This window comes from Lytechinus pictus, unplaced genomic scaffold (genome assembly GCF_037042905.1).
Source record: "Lytechinus pictus isolate F3 Inbred unplaced genomic scaffold, Lp3.0 scaffold_25, whole genome shotgun sequence".
Taxonomy (NCBI): domain Eukaryota; kingdom Metazoa; phylum Echinodermata; class Echinoidea; order Temnopleuroida; family Toxopneustidae; genus Lytechinus; species Lytechinus pictus.
In genome coordinates this window covers 127,343-154,848 of record NW_026974145.1, presented here as the reverse complement: position 1 = coordinate 154,848, position 27,506 = coordinate 127,343, and the positions used below count along the sequence as shown (strand labels likewise).

At 37.1% G+C, this 27,506-nt stretch overlaps 1 protein-coding gene across 1 annotated transcript; it reads right to left on the bottom strand.

The window, feature by feature from the left end:
- Positions 1–103: 103 nt before the first annotated feature.
- LOC129277547 (protein VAC14 homolog) lies at positions 104–27,506 on the bottom strand. The gene is made up of 16 exons (XM_064115220.1): positions 27,362–27,506; positions 26,539–26,706; positions 25,362–25,424; positions 24,489–24,596; positions 22,456–22,565; positions 19,719–19,825; positions 18,524–18,661; positions 17,816–17,930; positions 16,804–16,945; positions 15,570–15,635; positions 14,745–14,974; positions 13,535–13,709; positions 6,138–6,256; positions 5,120–5,199; positions 4,299–4,506; positions 104–3,837 (listed from the first exon to the last, which is right to left on the bottom strand). Exons 5-16 carry the CDS (start codon positions 22,530–22,532, stop codon positions 3,699–3,701), a joined length of 1,596 nt encoding a protein of 531 aa, XP_063971290.1. The 5' UTR covers positions 22,533–22,565; positions 24,489–24,596; positions 25,362–25,424; positions 26,539–26,706; positions 27,362–27,506; the 3' UTR covers positions 104–3,698.

The following is a 27,506-nucleotide window of genomic DNA, read 5'->3' as shown; positions in this document are numbered from 1 at the left end:
ATTCAAAGATGTAACACCAAATTACTGCATATTTTTCAAGACACTGGTGATCCCGTGTACAATGCCCTTCCCAATTAACTACCAAATGAAACAATTCTTATTTGATGCAGTCGCAATAATTTTTTTTTCTGATAAAATGAGACAAGGTACAATCACTGATTTAATCATAATTGATATATATTTCATATATAAATACTCTGTATCAACAAAATTAGAATTGCAAAAGAAATGTATAAAAAAAATGTTTTTACAAATTTACGATGATTTCTACAAAGACACAGAGCAAGTTCATAACAGTAAAGCTAATCATAGAGCAATTGTTGCATACATTTATGTTACTGTTTGGTTTCTGGATTTAAAAAATCAGTAAAATATGAAATTACAAAATGCACAATAATGAAAACAGTAACATGATATGGAAATTACAAGATGAAACTATGAGGGGGCAGAAGGATGACTTCATTCACTGCCTCTGTCAAAACACTATGGCAGATGATATGATTTTAAGTATTTATCTTCCCCATACTAAGAATCTTGCTATAGGATTGGTCGAAAGTAATTTGTGGAAAAAAAGAGTAATTTTCCCTTTAATGTCACTGGAAGTGATGGAACTTTTGCATTTCCCGTTGTCACTTACTTCAGCTGATGGGGTCATAACGCATTGAATTATTAAGAGTATGTGCGAAATACAAAGTCATTGCCACTTCATTCTTTTTGTTCCATCTTTCTCCATCACATGCAGTGGTGATCATGCAAAGTACATACACACTAACATTAAAACATTTATGCAAATATCCCTCGATTGTTTTGTTGTGAAGGTGAAACTCTTTAGTGAGGTCACAATATCCTTCCTCAAGCAAAATCTAGGTACTGTTCTTGTTCACAATTTATCTACGTGCTAACAGTAAAAACGAGTATTGACTGCAGTGAAGAAAAAATCAAAACAAACGGCTTGATACTTTAAAATCAGAGTTTTGACCGCTTGGTGTTTTGAATTCAAAATTTTTTTAAATGCATAGATTTCTGAGAATCAAAGCTTTAAGAAAGTTGGTAAATTCAGGAATATTCTGATGATGCTGTATCTCTGCTCCAGTACCTCTCCAATATTGACTGTACTTCATACCCTAATTTAACTGGCTATTCCAGACCAGGATATAGGGGGAGGTATCAGATCTCGGTCGCTCATTATGCGATCGCCGCGAAAATTCGCACGCACATAGAGCCTGATGTAAACTACAAGACTGTATCGTAAAATTTTCTAAATTTTTTATTTTTTTATTAATTAATTATGCGAATAAGTGTATGTTTTTAAATTGCGCGATGGCGTAGTGATGAAATTTGTCGAGGGGGGTCAATTTGACCCCCCCCCCTTAAATAGGGGTTAAACTGAAATACTTTGGTTACGTTTGTATTCTTGCATGATTTATAGTTTACAGTTGGAAAAGTAGAAAAATATGTCTCGGGGGGGGGGGGGGGGGTTCTAAGCAGTGATATTGGCAATGCATTAAGTTTTTTAACCATTTGGTTGCTTTTAAACATACAAAAATATCATATTACCATTACATTCAAATGTCAATGTCACTTGTTCATGTGACATACACACAGAGTTTATCTGTAAATTGCACATACAAATTCTATATTACTTTAACATACTGAATATTCATTTCATGAGAAATAAAACATCACATCCTGGGAATGTTAGAGAATGTCTGAAAGTCAATAATATGTTTACTTATATAGTAAGCAATATAAATTTTCGCTCAAATCTTGACCAAACTTGAATACAAGTCAATATTCTTGGTTATAAATAGCAAACAATGACAATGCTATGATATGTATTCAATAATATGGTTGCGAAAATCACGCTGGGAAGAGCACATTAAAAATGTTACAAAGCATAAACTATAACAAAGGTGAGTTTTTTAGATTCTGTTTTTTCCCCAACATTATCCCTTTTGCCATAAAATGGCTTGAAATAACTAGCTAAAGCACATCCATTTCATAAAATCTTATTCTTAATTAAACATCACCAATATAGGACAATAACATGACAATCTATGAGCCATATCATCTTTCATCATAAATGTTGGTTGACTGTCTTAAAGAAAACCTCTAAATATTTCAGTTTGTTTGCTGAGATACGAGCAGCTCCATTCATTGAACATTTGACGGCTTACATTCTGAGTCAGTAAACAATACTAATTCTTTCTTCATATTTTCAAACTTTGTAATCCATTTCAGAGAGAAATGCCAAATTGCCATCTAGATTAGGACACTTCCATAAAATGTTCCAACCTTTTGTATGTCCTGCTAATGACATGATAATTAGAGAGCATTACAATATCACGATGACTAGAAAACAGATCATTTCAAGAAGCTCCCACTAATACAGTGGTTAAACACCCAAGTATATTTTCATTCAAAACAAAAGATATAAATATTCAAAATAGGAGAGAGATGGAAAAAGAGACGGAGAGTGAGTGAGTAAGAGCTTCTTAAAAAGATAGGATAGTGGAGTGATTGGAGTCCAGAAAGAAAGAAACGTAAGGAAAGACGTAAATTCAGCAGCTTCAATTTGAAATTTAATTCCATAAAAACATATCAATCCTCCATCTCAATAAGACCATTTAGTCACAAGATTTATCAATGGAGCCTATATAGGCCCCCCATCTTACAAAGACATCTGGGCGCCGTAACACAAAGGTAAGCGGTTAATCGCTACATGAAATGGCCTATCAAGATCATCGTTGCATGTGCATTTTGCTCAGTAGACTGACCAGGAACCAATCAGAATTGTTCTTTCAAATAAGTGATCAATCGCAACCTTTGAGTTACGGTACCCTGAACTATGGAAATCCATCAATGTCAGAATTCTTCAGATAAGAAATGTATGCAATTTCCCTTTATAAACAAAGATGGACACACTGATTTATCAATGTAATAATGCATGTACCAGTATACATCATATTTAGAAAACAATTTGAACAAACGTTGGCATTGCTGGCATTCCACAGATGTGATTGACCAGTCAATCTTGACTCCCTGTAGGGCGGGAGTGACCCTGGCCTAGGTTTCCTCTTGCTTCCAGGATTACCTTGTAAATTGATGATCGCACCTCAGTGAATTTAACATCATTTACAGTTCATTTCATAGGGTAGATATTTCATGGAAAACCAGGCTTTCTTTTACATAAAGAATTTGGTGATCCTAGCAAGCACCAACACAATCCTGCCGTAGGTATGTTCATACTATGTTCATTCATTCATTCACAATAATCTACTTAATTATTCACGATGAATCGTACAGAGATCTTGTTGTCTTTGGCACTGGCTAATTGACAATAGATTATCAGGAAATGAACCATAGAAGCTTTTGACAAGAGACCATGGAGAATGTGTCACTTCAAGTTCACTGGCAATAGTCTTCGGCATCCGCACAGTTGTCATTTCCTATCCTTCAGAGTTGAGGATCTACAATGACTAGCATAACTAAGCTGTCATCTTTGGCAATGGCTCATCAGCAACGGCTGCTGACGAAAAACAAATAAAACTCACAACAACTTCTAACCAAAGCCATGGAGGATGTCTCAAAACCTTGGCAATGACAGAATGCATCCCCAAATTGCCATATCCTCTCCTGCATGCAGGAAGGCAAATCCAGCTGAACGCATGACAGCCGGCATCCCTAAGATCATGATCTCAGGATCGTCCAGATGACAGGGTCTCCATGGGTAGATGTCTGGATCTCTTAGCTTTACTGTGGTCCTGCTGGATCTGATGAAAGTGCTCCAGCATCTGACTCCAGTTGATATTCTTCTTGTAAGATGAGTCGCCCTTACTGAAGGATGGAGACAAAAAAAGGAATAAGAAACAACATCTCAATGTCATGGCAAGGTATTTTCAATTATGAAAATCGTTGTCTCTCAGTTGAAATCTACTTAGATTGATTAAATATGTGTGACTTAATTTGATTTACATGGCAGAAAACAAAGTAAAATTAATATGATCTTTTTAAAAACTACAGGGATATGAAAAAAAAATCAACTTTCACAGAAAATATATTAAACTTCTCAGAGTTTGATTTACATCAAAAAATCATTTTGGTTTATTGATTAACTCGGTTATTTTTTAGTTGAACACTGACTTCCATACAGGTATTTAATGCAAGTGTAAATCAGAATTTTAATTTTCATTTTTTATGAAACTTTTAACAGAATTTAAGAATTCTTAGCGTTGGTAAATTGCAACTTTACTATCATATATATCTTTTCCTTTCTTACAAAAAAAAGCTCTGCTAACCTTGAGTCAACAGTAGCCTTATTCCCCGGTAGGAATAGTTTCTTGGATGTTCCCCCTGTACCCGACAAGTACTGAAGATTAGGTACACAAGTGAGCCTATGATGAAGGGTGTTGAAGGCGGTACTCTGTGGTAGCAGCATCAGCAAACCATACAGGCTCTTCAGAAGAAAGGGGTTGTGCTCTGCATCTAATAGCTGAAGCCGAAGATCTGTGAAAGGTCAGAGATCAAAGGTCATTTGGCTAGATGGGACCTGTTTGCTAATGAATTATTTTTTTACATGAGGTTTTATCCATTACATCATAAGACATTAGTAAGCTATAATATTCAGACAGTTTATCAACATCTGGGGAATACCTTAAAAAAACATAAAACTGCTCAGATAATCTTGTCAGGGAATATGCAGTATTACCTACTAGTAAATATATTATACACTGGTATCTGAGAAACAATGTACAAGTCAATAGAAGAAGAGGGAGTCATAATCCATATTTTCGTGACTGAAATACAGTTGTGCTCAAAAGTTAATGAACTCCTTCACAAAATTAACTCTTTCATGCTAAGTGTTGAATGTAGACAACAACACTACAATGTTCGGTTAGCCCAGAGAAACAAACTTTATTGAACGTAATATTTTATCACCTGATTTCACAATTAAATATCTAAAACACGACAGAACTTGAACACTTTTAAATATTTTCATTTTCTGTTCACTAACTTTTGAGCACCACTGTATATATACTGATTGATTGATTGCATTTATTCTGATATACAAAAATGAAAAGGTATATATGAATATACCTACTTAGAAAACTATACTTACAAGTGAATATAGGTGACTCAATAAGCTGGACTAACTTGTCAATCTCTGTGAGAAAATCTACAGTGACTTCCAAGTCTCCACTGTAGCAGAAAATAATTCAGGAATATAAACATAACAGAATAACCCTATGTCACCCAAGCCTCAAGTTTCATTAGCTGTTTATGATACAATACATGGATAACATCATGGAAATGGGCAAAGAAATTTAATGTAAATAGGGTTAATATTTCTAGGGTTGAAATAATCAACCATTTTGTACAACCATCCCCCATTTTTCTCCATTCTTATTTCACTTTAAAGCAGAAACAAACTAATAGCGCCATCTCCAGTCCTCAACTACTCATCCTGGGCACATTTCCTGACCCATAATGCTGGTGTAGTCTAGCAATATAGACCCACTTGAATGATTACATGCTAATTAACTACTCAATACATTTATACCGCAATAATTATGTTACCAAGTAGCAAAACAATTACTTTTCCTCTCAAAACATTTTAGTTTCTCTATACAAGCACAATTATAGGTCAATTTACTCTCTGTATAGTATTAGTAGATATCTGAAAAAGTATATTTTAAGACTAAGTATTTATAACACACAGTCAATGAGAGACCACACACAGTTCACTCCCCCTTTAATAAAGGACTGCTCAAGCCATGATAATATGAGGGAATTGCATCCTATCATATAAACCAAAACACGCAAAAATCATTTAAAAAGATCCTAGTTATAAGGGGTAAGACAAACATGTTTCATGGTATCGTCCTATAAAAAAAGTGTGTATAGTCTGGTATACAAGGGGGAAAACCCCAATAACACATCCATTACTTCCTTATCTCTTATTAGGGAGGGAAATGTAATAATCTATTAGAACATTGTCAGCCATACAGCCATATTTTGTGAAGGTTACCCACTCAAAATGTGTTGCTAAGAGAAAAGCTATAAGCATAACATGATATCAGAAAAACAATCCGAGACATAACTATTGATGATTAAAATATTGATTATCATAAGGATACAATTGGTATATAAGATCACAGGAATGTTTGTAGTTTTGAGTGAGAAGACACAGTGAGACAGTAGCAACGGGACTATGGCACCAAGACTTGTAAAGACAGCAGAATAAACTGCAACTAGCCTAAAAGAAAGCAAAGACAGTGAAAAGAACAACGTTAAATTGTATTAAATGCATATATTCTATGCTCATAGTGGGTGCTTTTCCAAGGCTAGCAATGATAGCTTCCTAATATTGAAGTACACCAATGAAATGGTAACAGCTTTCAGATGGAAATATCAAGTTTTGTTTCAGGAAATGTTACCTTGATAGAAAATTTTGAGCTTCTGGAAAAACATCAAGCAAGTATAAAAACCAACATTAAAGATAATCATAAGTTCCACTTGTAGCACTGAATTGTGGAAAATTTGTATTAAATTGATTTTGAAATATTAATCATAAGAACTTAAAAAACTTGTGCATACTATCAGACTTTTGCCTTAAACCAATCTCTTGGAATCACAGATGTTTGTTTGATTTGGGGCGAAATTTGACTTACATGCAGAAGTAAATAGTGCATGCTTTGCAATTCCTGATCTGAATAGCTGCTTCCACTTAGCCAATTTTTCAGACTTAACTGTATATTTTGCTGTAAGTCACACTGAACACAGAAATGCAATCATTGAACTACACACAAATGTTCAAGCCACAAAAGTTTAGCAGGGGGGGGGGGGAATAGAGCATATGAGTACTTTGCAGAGCAGTCCTCTTTGTAGTAGACCATTTTATACTTTAATATTCTTTAAATAACATGAGAAAAAAAAAAACTAATAATGATTGGCTTCACCTTTCCTTAAGGCCCGGTCACATATAGCCTGACGCACGACCCGCGCATTGAAAATTGGAAAATAGGACCAGTGCGTCGTTGTGCGCTCAACTCTTGTCAGAATTTGTGAAAGGCTAGCGAACTTGCATCGAATACATAACATATTGCTAACGCGCTGCACGTATACTTGGCGCATACTGACCGTACACAGAGCGCATATACAAAACCTCCCAACGAATGCATCACGTATTGCGAACGTGTTGAACGAATGGCTAGCGCATGCACTGCGCGTTCAACGCGCAGCCCGCGACCGAAAAACTTCCAGTCACGTGACTGTGGCTGCAAAACTAAAAAGAACCTCGTGTAGTGTTAAGTTTAGACCTACAACCCAAATTTTCATCTTTGCATCTTGGCAACAAAGACAATGACTGGTGGTCGTCGTAAAGGAAGAGGTCGTGGAGGCCGCAGAGGCAACAAGGAGCTTCCCAACCCCAATCCGGACACTCAGCAGCCAAGCCAAGACCATGAGCTTATTCCCAACCCGGATCATCGGGAGACCAGCCTGGATCATGAGCTTACTCCCAACCTGGACCATCGCCAGCCAAGTCTGGACCCTGATGTTGCCCTTGAGCATGGTGACGTGGTGGATGCTCAATCCTTTCCTTCCTCGTCCCCTCAACGCTCCCCAACTCATTCGCATACTGGGTCCGTAGACAGCCATGTATCACTGGCATCGCATGTGTCGTCAGTCGCAGAGATCCTCCCCCAAAAAGGCAAAAAGAGAGAAAAAAGGGCCAACAAGCTGTCTGATGAGGAGGAGGAATTGATGGTCGCCTTCCTGGAGGAACACGAGATGCTTTGGAACAAGAAAGTTATGAACTACAGGAGGACAGATCTGAAGAACGCTGCGTGGCAGAAGCAGGCGGAAACCATGTCCAAGGAGGTATCTCATCTGCAAGGTTGGTTCAGGGGCATGAGGGACAACTTCACGCGACTAGAAAAGATACCTAAGTCTGGGTCCGGGCAACGGGTATTTACAGAGAGGGAGCTCTGGACATTGAAGAAGTTCCAATTTCTTCAAAAGATCGTGTACCACAGACCAGAGCCACTTAGCAGTGTAAGTACATATTTTTGAACTTTTTATATTGTTTAATGTTATTTAACTTGTGATGTTACCATCGTTCAAAAAATGTAATTGTATCTATAGGTCGAATGTTTTTATACCAAACTTTGTAGTCAATTTAGCCTTAGGAATGTTTAAAAAATATTGTTTGTAAATCATGGTATATTTTTGTTTTGTGCTTACAGGTGAAGGATACAATTAATGCAAACAGTGGAGATCTCTCGGCTGCTGAAACTGAGTGCGCCCTGGACGGCATGGAGGTGACCGAAGAGGAGGAACAGGCTCCAAAATCTTCCCATAATGCTGGTAGAAAGAGAAAGAGCACGAAGTTGGAAGACACAGTCCTGGCCACATTACAGGAGCGGCTGCAGGAGTCTGGCCAGCAGATGATCCAGTTGCAGCAGGCAATGCGACCACAGACACCTGCAGAAGTCTTTGGGAACTACGTGAAGGGGACACTGTTGAACTTGTCGGAACGAAAATTCAAAAAGGCTCGCACGGCAATCAGCAGGATCCTAGAAGAGGCTATGGAAGATAGCGACGAGGAAGAGCCTCCACTAGTCACACCATCACGTTCCAGCTCCTTCCAACCCAGCTCTGCACCCCCCTTCTCGTCCTCTCCCAAGCCGGCGGAGCAGTGGCAGCCGGCCCCAGACCTGTGGAAGAGCACTAAACCACCAACTGCATCGATATGGCAATCCCAGGACTGCGGATACGTGGAGAGGTACAGATCCAGCATGACCAACCAGATCCCGCCGCCTCCTCAGGGTCCAACGCAGCTCTCCCACCATCTGCCTAACACCCAACTGCAGCCACATCAATACCCGCAGCAGCAGCATCAGCAACACCAGCACCCCAATCATCAACATCGATATCAGCAGCAGCATCAATACCACCACCCCAAGCAGCAGCAGAGCGTGTCCGATATCATCCGCAGTGCCCACCAAGTGCTCCCCACAACCTGTGAGCGGGACCTAGGAGATATGGCTAACATCTCAGGCTTATCTTCATTATTGGAGACATCTTCAACCTCAGGTCAGATGGCATCTTCGACCTCGGGCCAGATGACACCCAGGGATTCAAATACTCCTACTATGTCTGGTGCCGGTGAGAATCAGTCTTGATCAAGATTGGGAGGGACGCTATAGAAAGATGGACAAGGACAGTTTTGGATTTTAAGACATATTTCATTGTTGAGCTTTTAAATAATGAGGACGCGGTGGCGAGTTTTACGCATCTATTAATTGTTAAGAAGTTGACAATAGTCATGTTGGTTATTTAATATTTTGAATGTGAAAATAATGTTACTTTCTTCATCCGTGTTTAATGTTCATGAGTTTTGTAAATGGAAAAAAGTGTTATAAGTTGTACAATTAGGAAGTTGGATATTTTATATTTATGTGAAACAAAGCATTTCGTGTTTGCCTATTTCTCATATAGACAGTGTAGTTGTATAAAAGATTGAAAACAAGTTTTAAAAAAGTGGTGATAAATAATTGCTTTTACACAAAACGTTTTGTAGTATTTCATTTCATTGTTAAAAAGGGATTGTTGATAGAGAAAAAGTTAGATATTGAATCGTTTTAACGTACAATTAATGTGTTTTGTATTCATCCGTTTTTAAAGTTAAAAAATAAATTTTTTACAAGTATTTCAAATAGAAAATTGGTTATTTCATATGTTTAATTGAAATAATATCCTTTGTGTTTGCCAATTTCTCACGTTGACAGTGTGGATTGATAACAAGTGGTAATGAATGTCTTGGTAAATGATTGTTATCAACCTCTCATTTCAACTGTTAAACAATGTGCTTTGTATTCGATTTTAATATTACAAAAATGTCAAAAGAGAAAGCGTTGGTTATTGAACATAGTAAAATGTTTATTTCACCGTAATTAATCGATTTTGTCCTTCTAATTATAACACGTCTTGTTTAATGTGCAGTAGATTATGGAAACTATCCCTCTTAAACAAGTACCTCAATTAAAGTTTAAGTGCTTGTACCAATTTTTTGTTCATTTTTGTTCGTTTATATTGTTTTAACTATTGATTTGCTATTACCGGAATAGCTTCAAATCATACCAATAAACAATGAAAACTGATATAGTAACTATGGTAAACTAAATATTGAGTTTAATGGGTCAAGCATGAAGGGGACTTGCCAAGTTAATAAAATAAAAATTTAATGCAAAAGATTAAGACAAAGATTTTAATGTTATAGAAATGCTAAGAAAGAAAACACTTATAATGATTTTAGTTTATTCCATTTCTGTTTTGTACCCCTCCCCCTTCCTTCCTCCCACTAAAAGTGGATTGGGGTATAACTAATTTAACTTTGCAAGGCCTTTAATAAAAACAATTGGTGCAATTAATAAATACAATACAGCCCTGTTTCTTGTCAAACTACATGAAAATGTGTTTATTAAACTTATACTTCTGCAACATGCAAGTTGGATCTACACAATATACAAGTCGACATAATAATCAATGAAATGGAAATATAAAAACGCGAATACATTTAGTTCTTGAAATAGCTCTAATTTATGATAATTACAAAATATAATTACATAATTAAAGAGAGGACATGAATTATGAAAAAAGATAAAGAATAGGAATTGAAAGGGATATCAGGAAAATGGGAGCAGAAGTACATTAGAACACATTTGGTAAAAAAGACTCAGGTGATATCCAGTAAACAAAACCCTATAAAACAATGTATACATTTGTAGAAATAATACTATGTTATTAAGAAAATATATTTTGTTACTTACACTACCAAAGAAAAATAGTTTGAAAATATTTTATATTCAAATCAGTGTCAATTTATCAGGCAGGGAAAACAAAAGTTAAGTTTTGAAGGAAAAAAAAGTTTCCGGCAGGTTTCTTTACAAAGAAGAGCCAAAAGGTAAAGAGAGGGGAAATATGAAAAAAACTAAGAATAGACACATGTAGGAGAAAAGTGTGTGTGGATTTGTAATCAAATGTATTTGCGCTGTTAGCGAGAGTGTGTGTGTGTGCGTTTGTATAATTATGTATGTTTGCAAGTGCATGCTTGTCAAATAAACAGTTTATAAAGAATGAAATGAAATAGTACAAAGCATTAATCAACCATCATCCAATCACATCTCTGTATAATCAAAGCTGTCCGAACTGTTCACATAAATGTCTATATCATTTTGTCCTGCCATGGAACGGCACCGGCTTCGGAGTTGACCCAGTGCTTGATAAGATTCCTCTGCCTTTTTCCTTCCCTGCTGGAGGTATTGCTGCCAGCGACAGAGATGGTGTCTTGCATGTTAAGGCATGATCTCCATGCTCCTGGGACGTAGTCATGACCAAGGTTCTCGGCACGGTCAAGCTGCTGGTTCTGCATACCTGGGTATCTTGTCCTCATCAAGTTGTGGAGGATGATGCATGCCGTGACAATGAGCTTGACGGTAGCTGGCTGCTGCTGCATTGTGGTCAGGAGAACTTGAAACCTGTTGGAAAGAATGCCGAATGCATTTTCGACAACCCTTCTGGCTCGGGAAAGCCGATAATTGAAGATGCGCTCCGACTGCGTCATACCTCTAAGACTGTACGGCTTCATCATGTTAGGGCGTAGAGCGAATGCATCGTCGCCGACGAAAAAGTATGGTACATCCTGGTTGTCGTTGGGAAGAGGATCTGGATCCGGAAGGCCTAAACTGCCATCTTCAACACATTCTCTCAGCTCAGAAGCATTGTAGATCTGAGCGTCCGATGCCGATCCCATACCACCAATGTCTACCCAGATGAAGCGATAATCAGCATCTACGAGCGCCATGAGGACAACGGAGTAGAATCCTTTGTAGTTATAGTAAAGAGAACCACTGTTTGGAGGACATTTGCAGCTGACATGCTTTCCATCGAGTGCACCACAGGTATGGGGGAAGTTCCACTTCTCCATGAACTGGTCAGATATGGCACGCCACTCATTGGGAGTTGTGGGGCACTTCATCATCTCGCCCTTGTACTCTTCGATGATGGCCTGGCACACTTCTGGGATGAGCAGGGATATGGTATTGTGAGGGATTCTCCATCCATAGGACATTGAGCGATACTTGGTCCCAGACGCAAGATGTCGAAGGGTGAGAGCAAGCTTCAGGCCAGGATTGAGGGCATCTCTGTAGGTTGTATTCTGTTTGGTGATACTCGGGCCCACTCTTGTTAGCAGTTCGTCGAACATCTCTGGTGGCATTCGCATGAAATTTTTGAAGGCTGCCTGGTCTTCGTTGCGGAGCTCTACAAGAAGTTGATCATACAAGCCAAACTGTCTTCTCCTTCCGATCCAGCGTCGGACCCAGTATCTTCGTTGACTTTTTTCCTTTCTCCCTCTGGAGACTTGTAGTTGGTGAATAGTCAGTGCCATAAGGTTATGCTGATGTTGGAGAACTGCAATTTTATATTTCAATTGAGTGTCAGGATCATCCATCTTCCGAGGTGCTTCTTTCGAGGGCTGGAGGAGAAGTGATGAGGAGTTGGTGCCGGATACACTTATATGCCCTATGACTACACGCTAGGCACACGTCAGGTATATGTTAGGAACACGCAAGATAAACGTTGTGTGCGTTAGAGACATGTTCAGCACTCGTTCAGCACTCGTTCAGCTCGTTCATATTCGTTGCGTGTTCGTTGGAATGCACGTTATGTGTGCGCCAGTTGTTCGTTCGAAATCAGCCGCCGAACTTGCGACGGATACTCAACGTAGGCTCAGCGTATGTCTAGCGTTGGTCTAGCGCGCTTTGCGAATGTATGGCGACTTCATGGCGAATAGAGTCATGCGTCGAGCTCTGCGCATATTTTTGAGCATGCTCAAAATATCACGACGCACAAGCGGAGAGCGTCGAATACATAACGTTGGTAAAACGCGCTCGTCGAACGCTTAACGAACAATTGCGCAGATCTAGCGAGTAACAACGCATTGACCAAAACTGCCAAAATTCAACACGTGGGCCATGCGCCTCTCGTGCGTCGCCTATATGTGACCGGGCCTTTAGACTGGAATTCCCCTCTGGGAATGCACTTGAAAGGCCCCGAAAATGTATAACAGGAACAAACTGGAATGTTTAGGCCAAACTTCATGATAAATAACAAATATGTCTCACTCTATTCAGGAAAGTGAAATTCTTATCAAATCATTAACTAAAAATTTCACACTAGTCAAGCACAATTTCTTTGAAACAAAGCAATTATTAATTATGAAAAAAAAAAACCTGGGCCTGTAACACAAAGTTTAGTGCTTAATCACAGGATTATTCTTCTTTAGGATCATAGGATTGATTCTTTACGCTTGATTACAATAACTATCATGTACAACCGAGTGTACAAAACAACTATACATTCAATTGTCAACATTTGTGTAACAGCCCCCAGAACTGAAAGTTGCCTTCATGATAGGACAATGCCCATGATACAAATGACAAAGAGAGAGACGAGAGTGCGTGAATATCACCTCTGTTTTAAGATCCTTGAGTTTACTGCGGAGTTCAAACAGCTCGGTGGAGGTCAGCAGGATGGTGTTCAGGGTCTGGACCATCGTAGTAGCAAACTTCATGTCGGGCGAATCCAGAAGAATCTTAGACAGGGCTTGGTAGATGTGTTCAGCATTCAATAACAGACACAGCTGCCTGCCATGGTAAGAAAGAACTCAAGCAATACCATCAACCATTCCATAAGTCATTGATTCCATGCCAAACTAGTATAAAGATTATTTACTAGTCTAAGGTATGATTTAGTCATAGCAAAACAAAATGAGCATAAGCATACAATTATTAGAAATAGTATCCCATTTTCACAGTTTTCTGAAAAAAATCTATTGCCATAGATCGTCTTCAATTCCACTCATCATGTTTTCAGGCAACTTTCTAGTGAAATAATACAAATGGTCAAACACAAACTGTCACTATCATCGCAACACTATAGTCTTTCATGGCCACAGCTCCCCAACACAGATGAGCAGAGTGCTTTGTGTACATTGTCACATGATCAGAATCTTATTAGTTCTAGATATGAATTTTCAAACATTTAAGAACCAATTATGCTCAAATACAAGTTACTTACATTTGAAATCTATTAATCAAACTTTGATACACAACATGAGCCATTTTAAATCCTACCAACGAAATAGTTAAAGGTAAAAGACAGTAGTTGCAACAAACAATTATTTCATGAGAACGTCTTTTAAATCAAGGTTAATATTATCATACATCTGGATCTGGTACATTAATGTAAACTTATCCTTGTAAAATCATGAAATCTTAGTTCAAAATCTATAATTCTGATGATCACTAACACAGAAAAGCATATGTGCGATAGTGTATTAATATTGCTTCAAAAAATACCCGACATTTTCATGCAATTCTGTGCTTATTTTGCTTATTTCTCAGCAATTACGCATTTTCTTCCACAGCTATTTGGCACATATTTTTTATTTATACATACAAACACTTTGGTTCTAATTTCATTGGATTGTGTACAAACTCATTTTGAGATCGGTACCACAACTGGTATTTATCTTTAAATATCTAAGGCACCAACTCTTCCACTACTGAACCTCAATTATTGAAGTGTATCTTATTCACCACTTGGTCTAGTACCACTCCAAATAAAATCTAACCCCCCCCCCCCCCAAATATGACCACTCTAAAAAAGTATGTACTTACCTGATAATAAAAGAGCCTCTATCCTCAAGAAGTTGCGGGTCAATGGAGAAGAGGTTGAGGAGCTTCACCATGAAGTCTTTGAAGTACTTGTTGGTACCTGATACTGCCTTGAACGATGTGTTGGATGCTGACTGAGCGATCTGATTGGCTGCTTGCTGGTCGGCAATAAACTCCGGACCAGCCGATGAAGAGACTATCTCCGCAAGTACCTCAAGGTCACGGAGAACAACCTACAGAAACGAATAACAGAATTTATCGCAATGATAATTATTTTACAGAAAATAATTGAAATTCATTACTTTTATGAGCAAAAATAATCAGCACTGTATACAAAAAAGAGAAAAAAAAGTCTCAAAAGATTTGCTGAAAATTGAAATTCTAAATGAAAATTTGGTTTGGAATATGGTGCTGGTTGTAATCAAATGAGAACAAATAGTTTTTAATTTTGAGATTCTCAAAGGCACATTTTTCATCAGACTAAATTCAGCTTTTGCAGGAATTCAATTCTCTCTGACATGAAAACCATTTGTTCTATCAACATTTATACTCAACATTGAATCAAGAAGTTAGTAAAAAGTTTGAGTAGCAAAATATTTAAACCATGGTGCCCTATGAAGCACATGTAAAACCGATGAAAATATATATTCAGTGACTACCTTACACCTTACAAAATTTTGAAGAATATTCTTTGGTTTTTAGTTTTCCAATGATAAAATGACACCAGAACTCCATGGGTGTTTTTTTCTTTAATAGGACAAATATTCTTTTTTACACTACAAATCAAATTAGAAATTTCAATGACATTTTCAATTCCATTTTACCAACCTCATCGGATGGATCTGATAGAGTCTTCAGGAGAACTGGGAAGAGTTGCTCAACATGATAGAATATCTGTTCAAAAGGAAAATATGAATTACTCGGAAATTACTAGGATAATTGTATGGCCAAGCCCCTAGTTATCTTTCAGAATTGCTTTCCGTGAAAATGCCATCAACCTCACACAACCTGTGAAATGCGAAGGATAAATTCCTTTTGGATATACCCTACTCTAAAACCAAGACTACTCTTGGAGACTGTGCATTTAGCTACGCAGCTCCGAAATTATGGAACCAACTTCCCCTTAGCGTTAGAATGACCCAATCTGTTCCCTCTTTCAAAGCATTATTGAAGATACATCTGATCAAGGGAGCTTTTAAGTAGATCATCATGTTTAGTTAGTATAAGGAGTAGGAGTAACCAAAGCACAGTAAAGTATATTTATATAGTGGCTGCGCTATAAAAATTTATCTTATTATTATTATTATAATATTCATGTATGGCAGGTGTGCTGTAGGTGTGGTGTCTTGGAATACGATAAGCATTGATAGGGAAAGGCTTTTCCAAGAATCCTGAAGATCTTTTTGTCAATTCAAATCAATCCATCAACTATGACTATGATGACTGGAATAAACTTTTTCTGGCCCCTTTCTACAATTTTACTAGTTCCCATTATACAAACTGTATCAATTGATTGTAAAGTCAACTGATTGCGGTTGATTGCATTGATCAATATCAAAGTGCAATCAATCATTTAAATCAACTTCATGATCAATCACTTAAAAGTTTAGAGCTACAAGGCATTAGTCTAGTTTTCACAGATTTGTATGATGAAGTGCTGTAATCCATGTCATGGAATGGTGAACCAAGCAGTAACAAAAAAAAACCCAAATGGAGCAAGAAAATTGTTCACCTCTCACTTTAATTAATAAAAAGTTTGCAAGTGCATTAAAACATTCATCATTGTTAAGTCACTTCACGATAATTTTGAATTGAATATTCGGGTAGAATGTCAAATTATTTGTAGGAAGGAGCCAACTGCTTTTTCTCCAAAGTAAAAGGATAGAAATTTAATAATAAAAATGTAGTGTGCATGAATGAAATACCAAATGACAAATTTTACTTAAAGACTTCTGCCTGTTTATACATGTTTATGTATATCAACTAATTTCATTATGAAGCATTTCATCTTTTTTTTTTTTAATTGCAAAAAAAAAATGGTTAAAGTAAATTGAAAGCTGACCTTCTTTGGTGTCTTGATGTGTAGATGATAGATCCACTGTAATACAGCTATCCTAGTCTGCATTGACTTGTGACCTAAGTACCGCGTCAGGACCTGGACTATCGGGGCAAGCTGGAGCTTCACTGGAAGAGTAATACTGGTTCTACACGCAATATATCATACAACAAAATATGAATGAGTTTATACAACATATACATAGATCCTTGACAGCTGATTGGATGAATGCAGGTCACATGATATTCAAAGGAATCGGCTGTAGCACGCCAACCTATTGGTGACCATTCTAGACAGTTTCAATAACAGTCATTTCTTGTGCAAGGGAGACCAAACACATTGCCATTGTAGAAAATCGGACACTGAGGGGGGCATTTAAAGACACTTGCAATCAATTTGATGGATTCACAATACGGAGTGCCATCTATCAGTTGCAGAAATTTGCAATGCATCATGGGAAAAAGTCAACATCTGTTGCGCGTGCTAGTGCTTTAGTGAATGTATGCATGCAATTACTCAGCGCTGGCCGACGCAGCTTGACCGGATATGCCGTTTACCTGGGTCCAGTGAGTAGGAGAGAAATATGCCCGCATATTTCTTTGCGCAAGTTAGACCGCTTTTGGTGAATTCTTGGCATATGGATTTCATGTTTGAAGCACTAGCACTGTGCGCTGCCTGCGCACGATGTCGAACTCAAAGTTAGACATTAGGCCTATCCGCTGCAACCGATAGATGGCGCACCGTATTGTGAATCCACCGATTTGAAAGTCAATGTCGGGTCACAAATCAATCATAAAATCTTGCAATCATTTACAAATTTGGAAATGATTGTTTATCTGCTTCTTGCATCAGAAAGTAGGCCTATAGATGAATTTGCAAAATTTACAATTGAAATAGAAAGTATAATCCATTTTGTAAATGATAGCAAATGGTTTCAGGTCAAATATAAATCCAAGAGCAAATTCATGTAATATTCAAATATTTGATGAACAGTGGGTGAATTGAAATAGCTACTTACATATCAGATTTCTCAGGAGTACTTGTTATTGCATGTTGGTTCGTATCTTCGTCATCACTCTGTGTTACCAGTCTCATCAGACTTTGATTGACTGATGTAGCAACATCTTTGATACGTGAATACCAAAGGTCAAGGAAAAATATTTTATTTATGATATCACTCTGGGGAGACTGAAATCGAAGTATTTTACTTTATCATTTAAACTGGATTAAGACATAATGACGTATTCTAGAATCAGAGATTGAAAGTAAAAAAGGGAAATTTGTTGCTATTTAAATATCGAATTTGTAAATAAACTTCAAATAAGGATGATTTGAAAGACATAGTTAATGACCAACTTTCAGGTAAAAATGTCTTTTTTAAAAGCATTGCAATGTTAAATCAAGGCACAAGAAGCATTCATGTAAAATACATCAAACCATTTCAAATGAACATAAGTATGTTTACAAATTCCAAAACCAAAATTGGCAATAATAATAACGGTACATTTACCCAGGGTAGCCACTTCAGTTCCGAAAACTGTTCTCCCAGCGGACCCTGCTATTGTTATTACCCGGCTAAGCTAGGCTACCTATTCAGGTGCACACAGCTTTTTGAGGATTAACTTCCTACCGGTACTGGCAATATTCCACTTGAAATCTTTTCTCATGAAATGCCCTATCCCAGTGTTCTAACAAAATCATACACTTTCATTCATACAAAGGATATTCTTCCGATGTTGTTCTTCATACGCCAGACAAGGTAGTGCGGCACTCATTAATGCTGACATAAAATGAAGCAATGATCTTCCCGCTAAATTCAAGAATTCTCTAATCCAAGTCATTGCTGTAAGCTGGATCAATTCAACTGCAAGCAAGCAACAACAAATAATGGTAAAAGGAATTAAAAACTGAAGTAAACAGTACAGGTAAAAGACATTCATTTTTAACATGTCTATGAAATATCTCCTGTATACAGGAATGACATTGTCAAAGACCAGCAACGCACACAAGGTTGAAGACGGGGACATGTTGTGAGTGAAACTACAGGCATTTTAAATATATGGCGGTAGACTGCAATAGAGGCATAAGAAAAATATTAGGGGGAAGAACAAGCGCCCCTTATGCAAGAATCTCAAGCCTAAAACTACTATTAATACTTTTAGTAATAGCGAGCTTTTATATAGCATTGATGTCCATCAGATATCCCTGTGATGCTCAACATTACTAACCTCACTTAAGCATGGATGTCTATGTGACACTTGAGCATTTTGAATGAAGTCAATGTACAAGCACCAGCCTACATTCAAAACTACATGCAATATTTTGATGTGGTCTTATGATATAAACCCATCAATATTCATAAATGCCAATAAATGAAATATTTCATATGCTTCCAGGAATTCCTTAGTTTTTAATAATAATAATAATAACAGTATATTTACCCAGGGTAGCCATTTCAGTTCCGAAAACTGTTCTCCCAGCGGGCCCTGCTATTATAATTACCCGGCTAAGCTAGGCTACCTATTCAGGTGCACACAGCTTTTTGAGGAATTGCTTCCTGCTGGTATCCATTTACCTCACCTGGGTTGAGCGCAGCACACTGTGGATAAATTCCTTGCTGATTCTTGCTTTTTCAATAAATATTGTACTAACATTGAAATAAGAACTCTCCTCATGTTGATATACAAGCTTTTTAAGACCATCAATTCAAATTTGCAATCTTTAAGTCACTCAACGTTTAATAATATGTCAGGTAATGTCACAATACTGATACATAACTGAACCATAAACACAATGCTCAGTGATTGATTTTTCTATCAATGTTTTAAGATATCTTGCACCTGGTCATCTGTGAAATCAACCAGTACAATTTAAAAAAATATTGATTGCTATGTTTTGTGTTTATGGAGCCCTGAACTAACCTTGGGATGTCGTGTGAGTGGTTAGAATGTTCACCATGTTTGGAAAGTCAGCGCTGCTCGGATTCTTGCGGATTCCTTTCAGAAACTCATCAAGACAAAACTCACACCTATTCAAACAGATTAATGACATACGGTTTTAATACAATTAATGTCAGTTCCAATAAATCCACTAAGACTTGAATCTATATTGCAATAGGATAAAGCAAGTTGCTGTGTAAATAAAATTGTTACATGGGAAATCAACACTTATAAAAAATTGTCTGTCCTACCAAAACCCCGATATCAGCAGAGATTAACATTCACTGGCTGCCACAAAAAGACAAAATATCAAGTTAACTATTAGAGCTGTAACTTGAAATTGCAATGTCAAGCAAATTAGTGCTGTCATTCCTAGAATTCAGTGATAACACAAATTACTCATTCTAAAATTTATGAAAAATCTTGAAACAGAATGTGAAATCCCTGGAACTTTTCTTTATCACTCATTTGCAGACCTGCCAACCTTCTACAAAAAAAAGTATTCTTAGAAGGAAAAAAAAGGACTTTTGACAAAAAAGAGTATTTAATTTTTTTTTTAAAACATAACAATTGCCAGCCTGTTGTAGTGAGATCAGTGAAAAAAAATTGTGAAATGACTCTACTTGAAAACTTGATAATTCACCATTTTAAACACATGCTCGTAGGCAAGAATTTACTTGTTCTTTTCATGCAACAAGTTACTGGCCGGAAAGTGATTTTTACTGGTCTGGGACCATCGGACCGGCGCTAGTGTCGTGCGCTATGTATAATACATACTCCATGATCGGAATTTTTTTTAAAAAGTAACAAATCATACCAAAAAAGTATTGGCCTAAAAAGAGGAACAAATACACTAACAAGGCAAAAGCAATTTTGTGTCTCGCCCACTTATGAAAATAACCAGAAATATTGTGACCTGCGAGGGCATGCAACGGAATTGTATCGAAACTTCATTGTGAAATGATTGGGATGGAATAACACTTGTCATAAGACTGAGTCTTGCATGTAAACTTTAATGTTGACCACAAAATGAACTTTGACCATACCATGTGACCTCCCAACACAATAGCATGCAGGTCCCCTAAGTACATCTACCATCCAAGTTTGGTTGAAAAGTGATTTACGGTTGCAGAGTTATGGGTCATAAGAGAGTCTTGCACGGAAACTTTAACGTTGACCTGAAAATGACCTTTGACCTTATCATGAGACCTCCGACTGCAGCATGACACGCAGGTCTCATAACTACATCGACAATCCAAGTTTTGGTGAAAAGTGACTTGCGGTTGCAGAGTTCTATGTCATAAGAGTCTTGTATGTAAACTTTAACGTTGACCTGAAAATGACCTTTGACCTTACCATGTGACCTCCGACTGCAGCATAACATGCAGGTCTCCTAAGTACATCTACCATCCAAGTTTGGTTGAAAAGTGACTTATGGTTGCAGAGTTAGATGTCATAAGAGAGTCTTGCATGTAAACTATAACGTTGACCTGAAAATTACCTTTGACCTTACCATGTGACCTCCGACTGCAGCGTAACATGCAGGTCCACCAAGTCCATCTACCATCCAAGTTTGGTTGAAAAGTGACTTACGGTTGCGGAGTTAGGTGTCATAAGAGAGTCTTGCATGTAAACTTTAACGTTGACCTGAAAATGACCTTTGACCTTACCATGTGATCTCCGAATGCAGCATAACATGCAGGTCCCCCAAGTCCATCTACCATCCAAGTTTGGTTGAAAAGTGACTTACGGTTGCGGAGTTAGGTGTCATAAGAGAGTCTTGCATGTAAACTTTAACGTTGACCTGAAAATGACCTTTGACCTTACCATGTGACCTCCGACTGCAGCATAACATGCAAGTCCCCCAAGTCCATCTACCATCCAAGTTTGGTTAAAAGTGACTTACGGTTGCGGAGTTAGGTGTCATAAGAGTCTTGCATGTAAACTTTAACCTTGACCTGAAAATGACCTTTTACCTTACCATGTGACCTCCCACTGCAGCATAACATGCAGGTCCCCCAAGTCCATCTACCATCCAAGTTTGGTTGAAAAGTGACTTACGGTTGTGGAGTTATGTGTCATAAGGTTTGTGACGGACGACAGACGACGGACGACATTTGGATCTCTAAGTCTCGCCTTCACCTCTGGTGGGCGAGACAAAAAGGGAACAGTTGGCGTGTCTGCATTTGTAATATGAAACTGACAGAACAAGAAGTAATGAAACAAATAGTACATCCACCTTTCAATTAATTTAAGTAATAAAATGATATTTAAAGAAAAACAATGATATCAAACTACATCACAGAAGAACTAATTGTAAAATAAGAATATTTCCAATAGAATTATGTACATTACAAATGCTAAAAAAATAGTATTAAGTGGGTCTACAGAATTAATCTGAAATTTTGTTTGCTTTTCATCCAGTCTAATAAAATGTTGGCATAATCATATAGCTTTCCATACTCACTGAATTTAATCTTAAATCAACATAAAATGCAAGTCCAGAGTATGAGCTGTATGTTTTTTCTAAACATATCTTCAAAGTCCCTGTTTTAAATGCATTCTACCAATCTAATCAGATAATCCCTCGTCTAATATTTGATTACAATTTGGTTTCAGACTTGGTTACAGACTCAGTTTCAAAGAAAATAAAAATAATAAAGCCCTTATATGTAAAATTCCCAGATGATTAATAGGAAATGAGGAATAAATAGTTTACATTTTTCTGACTTCCTTGTTCTGATCACTGAGAATATGAAAGAGGCCATCCAGTATCTCAGGTAAGTAAACCAGCATGTTGATGTCTGGTACAGAGTCCAATGTAGTCACCTAAACATGATTATCGGAGATGAGACAATCATTGTCAGGAAATGTTGCATAAATACAAGTAAGCTCAAAGAAAGACACCGAAACTCATTTAGGTTCCAAGATATTTCCTGTCTTTTCTTTCTGCAGGTTCTAAGTCTTCCAAAGACCATTATAATTCTGTTCATTTTAACTAGCTTACTATCATCACTAGGGGATAAAACCTTGTATCTAAAAATTCATTTTTATTTTAGGAAAGCAGTCAGAGCAAAAGCCTGATTTTACAGTTTTGAAAGAAGCAGCATCCTTCTTTTATCCAGAAAGTGTTCTTAAAGACCCTGACCGGTGTAAAAACAATCATATATTAAAATAAAGGTAATGATTCATACAATACGAATATACCAAAAATATTACATATATCTCCTTCCAATAGTTAAAAATATTAAATAAAAATCAAAGAAACTGCTCCTCCAAAGTACGCTTCGATTGAGCACCCCCACGTCGCCTGGAAATGATGACGTCACGTTGTGTCAGGAGGGTTGTGATTCCATAGGTTTGTGTACAAAAGCATTGGGTATTTTCTTCCATTTCCATGTTATGAATCCATTTTTTTTTTCGTTTTCGGATGAAAATGGCACTCAAAATTATTCACTGTTCAAATTGTTGTAAACCTACAACTATTCACTACCTTTTTTGTGATTTCTTTGTTTGGCTCTTATTGGGCCTAAATTGCTATGTCAGGAAAAGTTGTTGTACATAATCTAAATGCAGATAGAATTTAAATCTGCGCCAAATAAGCAGGAAATAAAATATGGCAAAAACTAGTTCAAAACTGCAGATTTCATAAATTCAAGCTTGTGGGTAAAAATATATGTGATATCCCTCTGTGATAGAAGTGAAGAGAATGAAATGCGTTATCTGGAAAGCAAAAAATCACCCAGTTTTTCTGTGTACAAACCTATGGAATCACGACGCTTCTTACACAACGTGACGTCACGGTCTCGAGGCAGGTGAAAGGCACAATAAAGCCTATTTTCTAAGCGGGGTTCGAAACCCGATAATTGGAATATTCTTAAGCAAAATACTCAGCTGGGAAGCGGTGAAAATGCATAAAGCATACCTTGGTGTATTTAGTAGCTTAAAAGCTTTCGATTGGTATATAATTTATCAATTTCATTTTCGGGTCCGGTCTGGATCTTTAACAGGAATTAAGAGACTGTTTTCACACATGAGGTTGCCGCCATTGCCATATTTCTACACTACAGCTTTTTCTGAGCTATTTTTTTTTACAGTTCATATACGAGGTCCTAAGAACCCATCGTCGATATGCTGAATTATCTCAAATATCTATAATTTCTTTATGCAGGGACTACTAGATTCCTGAAGATATGAGGTTAATACATTCCCTCTCTCCCTGACGTTTCATTTCATCCCAAATAAATATTCAGTTTCTTGAACTATTCATCCATCCCTCTGTTCATTAAAGAATAATAAACGTTTGCAGCTAAGAAAACAACATCAAGTCAAATAAAATGAAGGGAAAATACGGTAAGGAAACACAAAGGTTAGGGATTAATCGTACGCTTGAATTTTGCGATTGATTGTATATTATAGTTAATGCAATAAATCCTAGAAAAATGTTTGATGATCATTGCTAAGCTTTGTGTTACGGGCCCCTGGAGCGAAGAGCAACAAAGAATCTTTTTAATCAACAAGGTAATCCACAATATCTGGGTACAACTATTAGGCATAAATTATGTGTAAAACAGTAATCGAATGAAACATGTAGTGAAAACATAGTAAACAATTATCTTCTTGGGCAAGAAGGATCAACCAAGATTTTTTTTTCACAGGGCAGTCCAAAATATGTGTATAGAATTAAGGGCAATGCTTTTCTTACATCATCAAACACTTATCTTGTAGAAAATATGAACAAACTATACATACCCATGATAGAATAAACTGGCCCACAAAGGAATTCTGTGTGTAGATCCTCTCTCGTAATAAGTTGATGAATGCATTCAGATCAAAATTTGGGCTACCTGTGACAATGTCCTACAAAAAATATACATAGAATTTAATGACGTTTTCAGTTTACAAAAATGAATGAATTTAAACAAATAAAATTGAATGAAATTAAGAAAAAAATAAACAAATTACAAATAAGTAAATGAGTGAATAGTTAAATACATAAAGGTTTGCCTTATCATTTCTTTCTCTTGTGTTGCATTGCAAATATGTAAGAAGTGAAATTGAAATAAAAGTTCAGGTATTATCAGTATCAAGTGGGCTTATAATTGCTGCATTTACCTGAACAGAAACTACACAAATCTGAAGAATTGAATTAAATAAAATAACATTTACTCTTTTAACTAGTTAAGAAAAACTTATTCAAATAGATCACTAAAAAAAAGAGATAGATTACGCAACTATTTAAGATAATCTGAGACATGATTTAAATAGCATCAAATAGTAATATCAGGTGGGTGTTTCATAAAGCTGTTCGTAAGTTAAGAGCGACTTTAACGACTGGTGATCTTTTCTTTTGGTAAATGGTATATTCATTGGCGATGGTTTACCGCATAAGAAAGGTTCACCAGTCGTTCTTAAAGTCGCTCTTAACTTACGAACAGCTTTATGAAACGGCCCCCAGGTTATATAAAGATTAAATTTGGAATTTATAAAGACACATTAACTAAAAACACTCAAGATCACGATATAAACAAGTTCAACAGAATACCAAAACAAAGAGCACTGTCTCTTAATGAAACTAATATACTTTTGTGTTGGTATGATAAATCTGAGATAACAAGTAATTACCTTCAAGAGTCTATCCAACAACTCTGAACCATTCTTGACATTTATATCTGGATCTGCAGCAAGCTGTAGAAGATAAGGACACATTATGAAACTAATACTCATTTAAATGAAGAGCATTATTAATATAATGGGCCTAAGTCACATACACAACTATCCGCATAATATGAGTGTTTGATCATCAAGTATCTTTCTTGAAAATAGGGGCCTCATCTTATAAACAATTGTGATTGATCAGGGGAGCGTTTCATGAAAGGACTTGTCGGACGTTTTATCCAACAAGTCCCATTTTATCCGACAGTTACCATAGTAACAGTACCTCTCAGCCAATCAACATCAGAGAAAGATGTCAGATCTGACAACTTGTCGGATGAAAATGTTGATGAAACACTCCCCAGGTGGGTGTGTCATAAAGCTTTTCGTAAGTCAAGAGCGACTTTACGAACGACTGATGATCCTTTCTTACGTGCTAAATAATCACCAATCAACATTCAATGGTGAATATCATTTGCAACAAGAAAGGATCACCAGTCGTTCTTAAAGCCACTCTTAACGAACGGACAGCTTTATGAAACGACCCCCCCCCCCCCCCCCGGTCAATCTCTACTCCTGAAATCTACCAATATCACAATTCTTCATTAAGAAAAATACAAAACATCCCTTTTGTAATCAGGAGGCTCACACTGATTTGTCAAGACACTTATGCTTGCAGAAGTATACATTATGGCAGGCAAGCAATCAATTGTTTGTTTTTCGGGGGCTACATTTTACAACCTACTGCCTAAATTTGGATAAGCTTTAACATTGCAATGATTGGGGAATTTCCAGGGCTCTTTTGAGCATGTAGGGGGCTAAGTCGTCCTGAGCCTCCTTGTAATTTTTCCCAGTATTACAGTTCGAAAACACTTTGAATAAAAATATATGCATTTTAGAGGTTGGGGTTCCTGGCTTTCCAGCTATGAAATCGGTTGGATCAATCACAACTCTTTGAAAGAGCCGTCTGTTTCAGGTTGGTATCAGGTTTTCCCCAGGAAGGTTGAGAGTTTCCAATAATAATTGATTCATCTCTTAATTTGACTCCAAACCGGCTCAATGGGATTCAGATCAAGGTAACTTTTCACAAAACAATGACAGTTAAAAGCCACTGAAATTGTGTCCTTTGATCAATGGTAGAACTCACCACAAAGAGGACATTGAATACATCATTGAAGTGCTTGAGGATGGCATTCCTGGTGACCTTGGCTATGTTATAGAGTGCTTCACAGGCTAGGTAGCGGGTCCTGCTATCAGGGTCTTTGAAACAAGGCAGGACTGGTCTGATCAGCTCTGATACATAGCCTGAAGACTCCTGGTGCATTGTGTGAAATAAACATACTCAGGTACAAAAATTGATGATAAATGTATAAAAGATAAATTGCAAAGCCGTAGACCTAATTCATGAAATGCATTTAGTAATGTGAGTGACATTCAAGTGGATAAAATAAAATTCTTTATTGATCAAATATACATACAGTAAATCTCAATAAAAAACACATAGCTTTAGACAGACAAGATTTCTGCCAATACAGTGAATACAAAATATTGCAACATAATTTTCAATGATAAAACATTGCAAGAAGCAATGTGGACGTACAAATGATATTAAGCAATGGTTGGGAATGAACTTCAATATTACTATTCACCACTACATGGTCCTCAATAATGAAAAGTATCCTCAATATACGGTTGGCAAGATACTCAATCATTTTGCAGGTAGATTATTTCCTACATATCATGGAGCGACAATATTACCCCCTCTCCAATAAGACAGACACAAAATGGTTTCTATTGGTGCATTTCTCTTCCTACAGGGTAGAGCAATATGCATGGTACATAACACAATCACACCCGTCTGATAAAGATCCACAATTCATTATTGACTGTGGCATCCTACCATATTTATTTTAATCAACAAAAAGGCAATGCAAATGAAGATGCTGTGATTAAAAAGTCTTTTTTTGTACCTTTCCAAGTCCAGTGGCTGTAGCAGCAAGACCGATAAGCCCACCTCTCTTGAGACTTGTGTTTGGCGAAAGGGCAAAATCAGACCCAAGGACAGCTATCAACTTATGGATCTGGTCTTTGTCTCCCTTGGCTGCTAGATCACGA